The sequence below is a fragment of the Engystomops pustulosus genome, chromosome 4 (assembly GCF_040894005.1).
Source record: "Engystomops pustulosus chromosome 4, aEngPut4.maternal, whole genome shotgun sequence".
NCBI lineage: Eukaryota > Metazoa > Chordata > Amphibia > Anura > Leptodactylidae > Engystomops > Engystomops pustulosus.
In genome coordinates this window covers 143,374,049-143,387,642 of record NC_092414.1, presented here as the reverse complement: position 1 = coordinate 143,387,642, position 13,594 = coordinate 143,374,049, and the positions used below count along the sequence as shown (strand labels likewise).

The 13,594-nt window shown below is 43.1% G+C and overlaps 1 protein-coding gene across 1 annotated transcript in view; it reads left to right on the top strand.

Annotated features, from left to right (window-relative positions):
- Positions 1-9,039, top strand: part of ICE2 (interactor of little elongation complex ELL subunit 2) — a 61,285-nt gene extending 52,246 nt beyond the window's left edge. The window contains exon 16 of the mRNA XM_072147880.1: positions 8,140-9,039. Within this exon, the coding sequence (XP_072003981.1) occupies positions 8,140-8,340 (201 nt within the window). The 3' untranslated portion in view covers positions 8,341-9,039. The remainder of the gene's footprint in view (positions 1-8,139) is intronic.
- Positions 9,040-13,594: the final 4,555 nt, after the last annotated feature.

Here is a 13,594-nt window from a genome sequence, read left to right as displayed (position 1 = left end):
TTTGTGCTATTTTGGTTGGTGGTGTGCCCCAGGATTTTCTAAGTACAAAAAGTGTGCCACGGCTCAAAAAAGGTTTAAAATCACTGCTCTAGAAGTCTATGGGGCTGTATAAAATACAGGTTAGATACGTGCTGCATACGGATGAAAATCGTCATGTATATACGGGCTCATACTGCCCGTAAATACAAGACCGGGGAAATCACACGGTCGTGTGAATGTAGCCTTCTTTAGCCACCTTATTAGAAATGGATGGACCTCAGGAGGCTTTCAGTTACATTTCTCAATGCAGAAAGAGCAGAATTAAGGCACAGGGAAGCTGCTTTCTCAATTAAATATATCATATATAGGGTGTATGGTACACCTGTGGCTCCTTTTGTTTGGGGAAACAGGATCCCCATTTTCTTGATTGGCCATGTCCCTTAGCCAGGGCTTTAGGCAATATACAGGCGGTCCCCTACTTAAGAACACCCGACTTATATACGACCCCTAGTTACAAACGGACCTCTGGATGTTGGTAATTTACTGTACATTAGCCCTAGGCTACAATAAACAGCTAAAACAGTTATCACATGTATCTGTAATGAAGCTTTATTGTTAATCCTGGTTATGACAGTACAACATTTTTAAAATCCAATTGTCACAGAGACCAAAAAAAAAAAATTGCTGAGGTTACAATTATAAAGTATACAGTTCCGACTTGCATACAAATTCAACTTAAGAACAAACCTACAGAACCTATCTTGTACATAACACCTGGGACTGCCTGTATAATGTAAATGAGTAATGGCACCTCACCATCGGAGGAGATACAAACTGATGTAATGAAAACAAAAAATCTGGTAGCAAACAAATAAGAAACATTTCCTCCATTTGATCAGTTCAAATAATTGATCTGGTCTATCTAGAGAGTGTGGGTGTGAGAATAATCTGGAGTACCTAAGTGGAAATTATTATCCCTAATGGGTGTTCATGGGCTGGAAGACATATGTTACATAATCTCAAACATCGCTGAGAAGTTTTCCCATCTGCCCCTAAAGGTTTTTATACTTGTGAGGCCGCTTTCTATGATGGAAGATATTGAGCTTGCTTTTCGAGTGGCTCCTAGCTGTAAACAAACACTGGCAATCACCTTTTTGGCCTCTACAATACTAATGTACATGACTCAAACTGGGAGCAAAAGGCACAATCTAAGGCACTGCTCTCGAATCTAATAACTTGCTCCCAGAAGCTCCCGATCACGTCCTGAACAGATGAAAAAACATCCCGGAAACATTATAAGGGCTCATTCACACTGCCGTCTGCGGGGCCGTACATGCGGCCGCAAATTTGCGGCCGCATGTACGTCCCCATAGACGGCAATAGCGGCACGGCGGGGTGGCACCGATCCGGGCCGCACACCGCAAAAAGATAGAGCAAGCTCTATCTTTTGGCGGATGTGCGGCCGTGTGCCGCTATTTCCTATGGAGGGAGGAGGGGTCACCTCCTCCTCACCTCCAGCACACGGCGGGCATACCGCGTGTGAATGTACCCTAACCTAGGATGTTCATCCCTATACAGGCAGTCCTCGGGTTACATACAAGACAGGGTCTGTAGGTTTGTTCTTAAGTTGAGTTTGTATGTAAGTCGGAACTGTATACTTTATTATTGTAACCCCAGTCAAAAATTTTTTTATAGTAGTTTATTGTAGCATAGGACTAAGTACAGCAAATTACTAAAATCCAGAGGTCCGATTGTAACTAGGGGTCGTATGTAAGTCAGGTGTTCTTAAGTAAGGGACTGCCTGTAGTCTGTGAATGTTGGGTTAAACACCCACCACTCTGACCGTGGGTGTTACACTGGGGTGTCAGCTACTGGCTGCAGATGACATCCAGTGTATCTCAATGGCGGCCCGACTCTCGAGTTGTGCCGGCATCAGCTCTGCGTCCGATATATCGCTAGAGAGCTAAGAGGTTAAACAACAACTCCATTCAGCATTTATCACATCTGCATTGGAGACTTTCTTAGGATCCTCAGTTGCCGCTGTTTTATATAATTTTATTTTAATATAGAAATGGAAAGACACAGACAAGACGCTATCTGATGCTTTTTTCTGTCATGGGTATAGTAAAAATCCTGAGTAAGATGTTTTACTGGCAATATAACATGGGGAATAAAATGTGGTTACTATTGTTCCATTACGATCTAGATATATTTTATAATGGAGATTATTTGATATGCTTGGCAGATAAAGAGACCATTATGAATGTATGGGTGATATTTAAATCCGCTTAATGCAAGGAGTTCAACATTTTGGAATAGTTGTTATTGATTGAGAGCTCAGACCTGGGAGGAAATGATCAGCACCGCCTTTCTCTGTAGTATAGAGGTCATACTTCTTAGTAGCCCCTTAGTGTCTGTAGAAGAGTAAAGTAGTTTATGGATCCAAAGGAGAAAAAAAGAGTCAGAAGTGTATGGGAGCAGGCATTGAAAATTTGTGAACATGATGGTAATGCGGGTATGATGATCAGAAAGGCATCTGTGATCAGGCCCCACCCGGGTTCATCAGTGTATGTAATGCTGAGTTCTAGATTTGCCATAGTTTAAGCTAGTCTTGCCTTACACCCCCTAATAGTTGGTTTATTTCGTCTATGACCCTTCTTCTCGACTTTTTATGGTATTAGTTCTAAAAGTGTCTAAAAAATGTCTAACATTTGCAAAAGTTTTTTGTTGCAGATTAAGACATAATTATATGTAAAATATATTGGTAAATGTTCTCCATTGAACACTGCCCTCCGAGTGCCTGTTTATAAGGGTACTTACATGTATAGGCACATGTATAGGCAAAAACTGTCTGGAATAAACCGTATTTAACTTAAATTTTAGACAGTTCTGAGTCAATTTTTCAACCTGTGCAAAAGTGAATGTAAGGCTTCACAAAAAAGTGGCCATGCCCTAAGCTGGGATAAAGTGTTAGCAATGAAACCAATGAATAAAAATGATAAAGGTAGAGTAGATGTAATAATGTTACATTTTTTGCTACTTTTCAAAGCTGTTGTCTAACCGGTTTCACAGACCCATCAGCTGCTCAAATTCTAATCAGAAGTTTATTTCATGTCATGGACAGGAGCGTCCCTCGTTTCAATTATCAGTGTCATGCTCCGACCTGACACACATATGGTGGTGCACCATTTTGCTGGATAAACTCTGGGAACATGCCATCTTCAGTGCATAAAGAGGGCAACACCTTGTCATTTAGCAATTTCATATATTCAGTGGCATTGATGTTTCCGTTGATGAAGATTGTACCCTATATACCACACCATACTATCAGTTTTTGTGTCTTGGGAGAGATCTATCCACTATGGGTTACTGTCATACCAATAGCGGTGGTTTCGTTTGTTAACTTCACCATTCACAAAAAAAGTTTGCCTGATCACTGAACATAATGATCTGTGTAAACTGAGGGTCCTGTTCCAATTTTTGTTTTGCCCATTCTACAAATTCAATCTAGGCCATCCTCGGTGAGATGCTGCTGGATTTTGTAAGAATGCCATTTGTGTGTAGCTAATGGGATGTTCGACTGATGCCACTTTCCAGTGACATGCAGTGAGTGCTACGATGTGGGCTCTTGCTGAATGTATCTAGGACAGCCATTGATGTTTCTTCATTTGTGACAGTTTTCTTGCATCCAGTTTTCTTGTGTTATACAGAGTATAATGCCCCTACTCTGTATAACCCACACTGTATAATGCCCCTACAGTGTGGGTGGGTTATACAGAGTAGGGGCATTATACGGTGTGGGTGCGTTATACAGAGTAGGGGCATTATACGGTGTGGGTGGGTTATACAGAGTAGGGGCATTATACAGTGTGGGTGGGTTATACAGAGTAGGGGCATTATACGGTGTGGGTGCGTTATACAGAGTAGGGGCCTTATACGGTGTGGGTGGGTTATACAGAGTAGGGGCCTTATACGGTGTGGGTGGGTTATACAGAGTAGGGTCATTATACAGTGTGGGTGGGTTATACAGAGTAGGGGCATTATACGGTGTGGGTGGGTTATACATAGTAGGGGCATTATACGGTGTGGGTGGGTTATACAGAGTAGGGGCATTATACGGTGTGGGTGGGTTATACAGAGTAGGGGCATTATACGGTGTGGGTGGGTTATACAGAGTAGGGGCATTATACGGTGTGGGTGGGTTATACATAGTAGGGGCATTATACTGTGTGGGTGGGTTATACAGAGTAGGGGCATTATACCGTGTGGGTGGCTTATACAGAGAAGGGGCATTATACGGTGTGGGTGGGTTATACAGAGTAGGGGCATTATACGGTGTGGGTGGGTTATACAGAGTAGGGGCATTATACGGTGTGGGTGGGTTATACAGAGTAGGGGCATTATACGGTGTGGGTGGGTTATACAGAGTAGGGGCATTATACGGTGTGGGTGGGTTATACAGAGTAGGGGCATTATACGGTGTGGGTGGGTTATACAGAGTAGGGGCATTATACGGTGTGGGTGGGTTATACAGAGTAGGGGCATTATACGGTGTGGGTGGCTTATACAGAGTAGGGGCATTATACGGTGTGGGTGGGTTATACAGAGTAGGGGCATTATACGGTGTGGGTGGGTTATACAGAGTAGGGGCATTATACGGTGTGGGTGGGTTATACGGAGTAGGGGCATTATACGGTGTGGGTGGGTTATACGGAGTAGGGGCATTATACGGTGTGGGTGGGTTATACGGAGTAGGGGCATTATACGGTGTGGGTGGGTTATACGGAGTAGGGGCATTATACGGTGTGGGTGGGTTATACGGAGTAGGGACATTATACGGTGTGGGTGGCTTATACAGAGTAGGGGCATTATACGGTGTGGGTGGCTTATACAGAGTAGGGGCATTATACGGTGTGGGTGGCTTATACAGAGTAGGGGCATTATACGGTGTGGGTGGGTTATACAGAGTAGGGGCATTATACGGTGTGGGTGGGTTATACAGAGTAGGGGCATTATACGGTGTGGGTGGGTTATACAGAGTAGGGGCATTATACGGTGTGGGTGGGTTATACAGAGTAGGGGCATTATACGGTGTGGGTGGGTTATACAGAGTAGGGGCATTATACGGTGTGGGTGGGTTATACAGAGTAGGGGCATTATACGGTGTGGGTGGGTTATACAGAGTAGGGGCATTATACGGTGTGGGTGGGTTATACAGAGTAGGGGCATTATACGGTGTGGGTGGGTTATACAGAGTAGGGGCATTATACGGTGTGGGTGGGTTATACAGAGTAGGGGCATTATACGGTGTGGGTGGGTTATACAGAGTAGGGGCATTATACGGTGTGGGTGGGTTATACAGAGTAGGGACCTTATACGGTGCAGGGGGTGGTTATACAGAGTAGGGACCTTATACGGTGCAGGGGGTGGTTATACAGAGTAGGGGCATTATACAGTGCAGGGGGTGGTTATACAGAGTAGGGACATTATACAGTGCAGGGGGTGGTTATACAGTGTGAGGGGGCATTATACAGTGTGGGTGGGTTATACAGAGTAGGGGCATTATACAGTGTGGGTAGGGGCATTATACAGTGCAGGGAGTGGTTATACAGTGTGAGGGGGCATTATACAGTGTGTGTGGGTTATACAGAGTAGGGGCATTATACGGGGGGGGGGTGTTTTAACACAAACCATAGTACTGTGCAAGCAAACACACTGACACACTACATTCATACATAATACATGTAAATAAACATGCACACAATGTTCACATATAGATCAGACATCACACCTACATACACATTACACAAAAACACATAAACATACATACTTTTCAGTGTTTCTGGTGGGCACTGACCGCAGGGCTGAGTAGTAGCTGGTCCGGGCTGACATGCGCTTCCCTGCCCCTCCCCCTCCAGGTCCGACTGATGTAGCAGAGAGGGGGAGGAGCTGCTCCAGTAACACAGACAGCAGCACAGAGCAGGCAGGAAGCTTCTTCCTCGGCTCCATTCTTCAGAGTCCACAGTGTGCAGCCCTGTCTCCTCTGCCTTGGGTCATGTGAGCCTGTACGGAGTAGCTGAGCTCCGGTCACAGTCTTCTATCGGGCCGGGAGCTACAGCAATGACTTGAAGAGGCTCCCGGCAGAGATTTGAGATGCGGATTTATACACATCAAGGTATTTTCAAAGGGTAAAACTGCCTCTACATGCGTCAGAGACACTTGTAGAGGTGTTAATGGTCTTTTGTTTCACAAAGTTTGGCAAGCAGTTTGCTAACTGTTGCATTGGAGATAAGGGTGGTCTCGTAGGGTGCCTAGCATTGAAATATGCTGAAATGACCCAGATACTGAGTTCACCAGACACCAACACAATTCTATCTGCTCCTCCTACCTCTGCAACATATCAATGGCTGTAAACATAGAGCGATATAACTCATGAAAGAATAAAGTTGCGATAAAACTAAGCAACCATTGTTTTTCTTGTGAAATTTTCAACAAGTTTGATGTGTTACATAACCCCCTTCCCATTGGAAAAAATAAAGTTGGATCCATAATAGCTGACTTCAAAATGGCCGGCATGGTATTGAAAAGTTTTCCCCCTCCCATATACCAATGTGCCACAAACAGGAAGTTGATGGCACCAACCATTCCCATTTTATTATCCATACAAATGGCCCACCCTGTATAGTCTATAAAGCACTGAACAAGCTTAAAGGGGTATTCCCATTTCAACAAATTAATATTAATGTTTTTTATGATTAAAAGTTCTACAATTTTCCAATATACTTTCTGTATCAATTCCTCACGGTTTTCTAGACCTCTGCTTGCTTCTATGTTACTTCCAGTAGACAGGAATCTGACCATGGTCACACAGGTGCACGGCTCATTATATCACACACACATTGTAATCAGCTTTGAGGTGGTTGTAGGTGCAGTTTTGTCAATTGAACAGGTGAATGACATTTGTGGAGCAGGTTTCCCCTTCAAAATCATATTCACTCATTCAGTTAATGTGGCCTTACAGAAGAGTTTTTTCAGTGTCATTGCAAAAGGAAACGAATAAGAATAAAATGAAGAGAACACATAAAGATGTTCAATTTTCTTCAAATTCATTTTCTAAAGAGCAGGCGCCAGAAGTGTTATTCATGCCATCTTTTGTACTCCCCGCTCCTCCTGTTATCTATATCCAGGAGGAGGAGTGGGTAGGTTTTGTCAGGTGGGGCGAGTTCTGCATGTCTGAGCCTATCTCAGGCTCTGCAGAATAAAGAAGCCTTTCTTCTTCTAACACACCTGAGTTAATAGTGGCACAGCCTTACGTGTTTGTGTATAATGGGATTAGATCTCATCACAGATAACAGACCTTCCTGTAGATTGCATCTTTTCTCTGTTGTAAAAGTATGAGAAGACCTACTGTATATGATCATGGTTCCCTTAACATTTAGTTTGTGCTAAATTGTAGAACATTAATGAAAAACATTAAAACACAATATTGTAAATATCACTCCTGCAACCAAAACTGGTTTGACCTGCTAGGGCAGGGATGGCTAACCTATGGCACTGGTGCCAGAGGTGGCACTCGGAGCCCTTTCTGTGGGCACTCAGGCCATCACCAGAGATGACTCCCGGTATCTGCCTGGAGTCCCAGACATCCCAGGACTTGCTGTGCACAGAGGTATTTTAAAGTGACAGCTCTACCTGGGACTATTTTCTGCTTTATTGGTGTCCTCAGGGTGCTGGTATCAATGAAAACTGTGACAGACAAGGGAGTATAAATCACAAATCAAATTTCTATGTTGGCACTTTCCGATAAATAAGCGGGTCCTGGTTGTAGTTTGGGCACTCGGCCTCTAAAAGGTTTGCCATCACTGTGCTAGGGCATTGTATGTACAAGTTCTCAAAATGGTCATTGACCTCCTCAGGGAAGTTGCCTGTAAACCACAGACAAGTGGGAGAGTTTGGGGAGAACTCCTGACACCCTAAACAAATCTGTAATCATTTTAATTGAGAATCGACAGTGGAGATGAATAAAGCAATGAACTGTACAGACCCACTGGACAGCGAGGGAAAGCAAATAAAAAACTAGTCATCAGTCACTGGCTTCTTACATTTGTTTCATTTAAACCATTCCTACTGGTGTTTAACAAGATATTGTATTTCTTACAGCAAAATCAACCAAAAAAATCTACAAACCAACAAAAGACCCAAGTTTCACCAGTTACCAAGGCAAAAAAAGGAAGAAATAGAATCCACCGACTGAAAGAAAAACAGAAGATCTGGAAAGCTGCTGCTGAGGCTGCGGCGGCTCAGGCTGCGGCTGCTGCTTCTGGTTCAGCTTCTCCTGCTGCGTTACAAGGGAATACCTGAGCCCAGCGGACACAATTATGTGGATGCAATGTCCCTGCTCGTCGGCAGGCCTCAAAAGGTCTGTAAGAAGAGACTAAATTGGTCTTAAAATATTGAAATGTAACGGGGAGCTCTGTGATAGCCAATATGTCTCACAATGCAACAATTTAATGCTTAGTCCTGGATTATAGCTGTAAAAACAACTTGGACAGGCTACTCACACAATGTTTTACTGGGGCATTCTTGGCTAAAATATTAATGACATATCTATGGAATAGGTTCTCAAGATCAGATTGATGGGGTCCAACACCAAGAAGCTCCACACTTCAGCAGCTAACTGAGAATGTAACAGGAGGCAGACGGCTCTGTTCTCTGTGCAGTATCTGGACCAAGTTACGACAAATCGGCTGAGCTGCAGTGACTACATGGAGAACGGAGCGGTCTGCTTCCTATTCCCTTCCAACAGCTCATCGATTGGACATCGATCAGCAGGCTATTGAGGACCTATCATATATAGATAGGCCATTCATATTTTACAGTGTTGCGACCTCTCCATGTGATGGGCCATTCATATTGTACCATGAAAAACCCCCTTAATGTCAAGAAATGCAGTTCTCTGAAAGAATTGATAATTCTTCAAATATTAAAGTTTCTAGTTAGATATCAAGAATATATATTGCACTGAGGAGAAAAAAATGTAGAATATATAAATAAATCTGTATTTATTTTCATGATGGTCTAATGCTTTATTAGTTAACCATTGAAAGATACCAATCTGATTCCTCACATGGGTATTTTACTGCTCAGTATAACATGACAATTCTATAAAGCCGTCATCAAATGCAATAAGGTTTCCTTTCCTGGTTCCCTGATTTCCTTGGCTAAAAATTCTACATTACAGCCGCCATTTTTTAATTAGATCTTAGGCACTTAAATACATTGTAAATTGATATAAAGTAGGCCTAACTAAAACTTTGTATGCTGTAAGAGCATATCCAGGGGTCCATGAAACCAGCCAAAATAATAGACTGCAATCAGGCTCGGACTGCCCAGCCAGAGCACCGGTGAATCCTCCGGTGGGCCCCTGATACCTCTGCTACGGCAGGGCCCTCCATCCCCATCTGAGGGCCCTGACAGTAGGGTCGCACTCAGTGGCGTAACGATCGCGGTCCCAGGGGTCGCGACCGTGATCGGGCCCATTGGCAGGTATGGGCCCTGGACTGGGACAGTAATATAATGAATGTCTCGGTCCGGGCCCCCTGTCATAAATATGCCACTGGGTAGAATGCCCGCTATCTGAGGCCGCCGTCTACTTCCGGCACCTTGTTGCAAGCACGCATCGGAGCTGCACTTCACTACTCTGTCAGAAGCGCACAGGACGTGAAGAAGGCGTCCCAGCGATGGCAGCGTGTGACGTCACTGTGCTGCCTGCGCTGGGCGCCTTCCTTAGTGCACAGTGGAGAAGCCGGGAGGAAGGATGGAAAGAGGATGATCGCGTGCAGTGAGTATTACTGTTTATTTTTTTTCAATTATAACTTGTGTGTGTATGGGGTCTGGGGCCTTCCTAAAGCTATTAATGAATAGGGGCTTATAGGTAAGCTACCACTAAGTTACCTAAATTACCACTAATTGTGCAGGGGGCCATTAATGTATAATAAGTGTGTGTAGGGGGGACATTACCAGAAGTGTGTAGGGTCTAGGGGGTTTTCATACAGTAGGGGAAGGAATACTCACGAGGGAAACAATCAGCAGCAGTAGGACATACTTCGGTGTATGGAGCTGTGTGTGGTGTCATTTTTTGCGACTTTTGATGGCGTTTTCATAGCTACCATTTTGAGGACTGTACAGCCTTTTCATCACTTTTTATTGAATTTTGTATATTTTTCAAAATGGCAAAAAAGTGGCATTTTTGACTTTGGGTGCTATTTTCCATTAGGGATTAAACACAAAGAATAACCGTTATTATATCAGACATTTCTGGACTCGGTGATACCTAACATGTTTATGATTTTTACTGCTTATTTATATGTATATCAGTTCTAGGGGAAGGGGGGTATTTACATTTTTAGATATTTTAATAATTTTTTTTTACTATTTTTCAGACTCCCTAGGGTACTTTAACCCTAGGTTGTCTGACTGATCCTACCATATTGTGCCATACTGCAGTATGGCAGTATATGTGGATTTTCCACATAATTTTCTATGAAAGTGACTGGTGTTTTTAGGGGCAGCCCTATAGTGCAGTCATTTTTTGGTGCTGTATATTAATGTGCAGTTTTTTCACAGCTGGTATATATTTCCATATGTGGTGTATTCGTTACTGCAATGTTATTAGTATTGTACAGGTATGTGGGTATATAAATATATATATATTTATGTATGTATATTTGGTATTGGTGGGGGGGGCACAGTGCGGTCTGTTGTGTTGTAAGTGGTAAATATTATTTAGGAGCACAGAGTAGGACATTGTTATCCAAGTGACATTATGCTGTAGTGACGGTGAAATCTTTAGTTGCACAGTGTGGAGATGTGCCACAGAGAGATGAAGATATCTGGTGGAAAATTCTCCAATGATGAGGAAAAGTCGTCGGAGAAGTCGTCTTGCGTCTTGAGGTACTGAGTCCCACTTTTGAGTCTGATAACTGTAATTACTGACTAACTACCTAGACTATTTCTATAATATCAGTGCCTAGTCTTCTTATGTGCTGCAGAAAACATACAAAGGAGTTGAAATGTTATAGTTAGTTAGCCGCCGTGAACTCCTGTGAAATAACGAATATTTCTCGGCAGCGGTATGGTGGGCCCCCAGAATCAATTTCTCTGGTGGGCCCCAGGCACCCCAGTCCGACCCTGACTGCAATGACAAGCCAGTTGGAGAAGGTGCTGGACTGCGTTCCCACATTTTGCTTGGATTGGAATTGGAAATGCAGGTGCCTCAGGTGAAACTCCTCCCCGAACACACATGTGATTTGACTAAAACTCATTCGGTAAGTATCAACATTTGTTTGCCTTGTTAAAATTCAAATGCAAAGCATTTCTAAGTGAGGAATTTAGCAGGCTCACATGCAGTAAATATTTTCAGCATGGGCTTTATCTTAAAAAAGCAGGGAGAAACATACTCTGCAGAAACGTAATAAGGCATGAACCTCTGTTGCATTTTATTCACACCCTTTGGTTTGGCTTGAAACTACTGACCAAGATACATCTGTGTGAAAGTGGTCTCAGCCACTGACCTTGGCAGGATATGATCATAGTAACATGGACAAAAGCCAAACTTCACACAGGCCAATAACTGAGTTATTGAAGCCAAAGAAAATTCCTAACGGACTAAATACAACCTAAACTAGTGTCAAAATTCACCACCACTCTGCATGAAGCATATTTAGCAGGAATCGTCCAATTCCTTGTGCTCTGTTTGAATTGCATTTTGTGTTGTTGCTGGTTTACACTGATATACTTACAACAGGCCAAGACCACTGTGTTTTGCTTGTAAACCAATGCACAATTCAAGCAAAGCGTGTGAATGCAGCCTTAAAATACATTAAAACTGAATACTTTTCTTATAACCATGAAGTTGTGGTGCAGTTTAAAGCTTCATTGACGCGGCCATATAAACTTACCCATAGATGGCAATAGGCGGTGGTACACACGTGTGGCATCCCAATGGAGAGGGTGCACAGCTCTCATTCCTGCTCCCCTCCAGTGCATCCCGTTTGACTGCCCAGCTAATTCCAGGTGGCCATACGTTCATGTGCATGTAGCTTTAGGCTTCGTTCACACAATGCACCTGGATTGCGTTTTGAAACCCAGTAACTCCTCCCAGATGGCATACATATTTAGACCTAAATGTTTGCATTTAGTAAGTAGCAAAACCTGTTTTCCCTTGTTTATTGGCAAAGCATGTGCCAGTAGTTCTAGTGCGAGGAGTAGTAAGGCTACATTCACATAGACGGGTGCCCGCCGTACAATAGCATGGCAGGCACACTTTGGCACCCAGTTGAGGAGGAGGTCGTATATACATCCCCCAATGGCCGTGTGAATGCAGCCTTACTCCTGATGCTCTTGTAATACATTTCCAAACCATTCGCATGCATTACGTGAATGGGGCCTTAACCCCCTGCATATATGGAGGTGCTCAGCCCATGGAAACAGACCTTTCTGCTGGTCACTAAGTAAAGTGCAGTAGAAAAAAGCGATGTATGGAGGCCCGACACTGTACCCAGTCCGTAGAATCTGACCAGTGCGTTATTTGCAGGTTATTAGTTTAGCGTACCGTATTAAATATATGGAAACAATTATGTTTTGGGTTAAAAGAAAAAGTGATTAGGCATTCTAGCCTATGCTGCTGCTGCTGTTTTATGTTTTATTTTAATCACAGCAAAATATATTCAAATATTTTTTATGGAATGAAAAAAAAAATCTTTAAGCATACAAACACTGTGCTGTCCGACCCATCTAACGATGGGAAAGTGTTAATAATTTCTATGCTTGTTGATAAGAAAATCCAGCCTGCATTCCCTGAATGCTTCCCCGATCTTTCCCCTCCATAAAACATGGTTTTGTAGAGAAGTGCTAGAGTGTGTTTTCAGATCAAATTCCATGGATTCTCCTGCCCCACCTCTCAGTATCCCTGTGACTCACAAACCAGCTATTTATTCTGAATGGCTCTCAGAAATGCTGGGTACTTCTCTCTGTACTGAATGAGGGCTGTGTACGGCGGCCTGCTGGGACACCGCACTGGCCAGTAGTCATACTGCACAGGGTCACTTATATTGCCACTCATGGGAATACTTCATGTAATATGAAACCATCCTCATGAACTGATTCACAATGTATATGAGCAATATTGTACATGGCAATAATTGAGTTGATAACCTTCATTTAGAAGTTTATTATTCTGCTTGTTATGTGAACAGCACTGGATCGCTGCTTGGAGAATATTGCCCATTACTTCCTTGCAACCCTGTGTTAATTTTTATACTTGCTTTACTTTACTACAAGTCACTATCACTTCTGAGTATCACTGAGGGAGCAATGTACAAGAAAGTGTGTTATAATATGAAGAGCAATGCTGCTTTTGTAGTAACACTACACAGCATTCAGAAGTTGTCTCTACTCTCCATTATTTAGCCATCATATAAAGGACGCGGTTGTCACAGGCTGTCAGTAGTTCAGTAAGAAGTTTGTTTGTGCAGAAACCTATTCACTGCATATAGAGGCCCTGTATGTGTTATGACACATTTTCACTGCAGTGCCACAAAGTATGGTACATGTA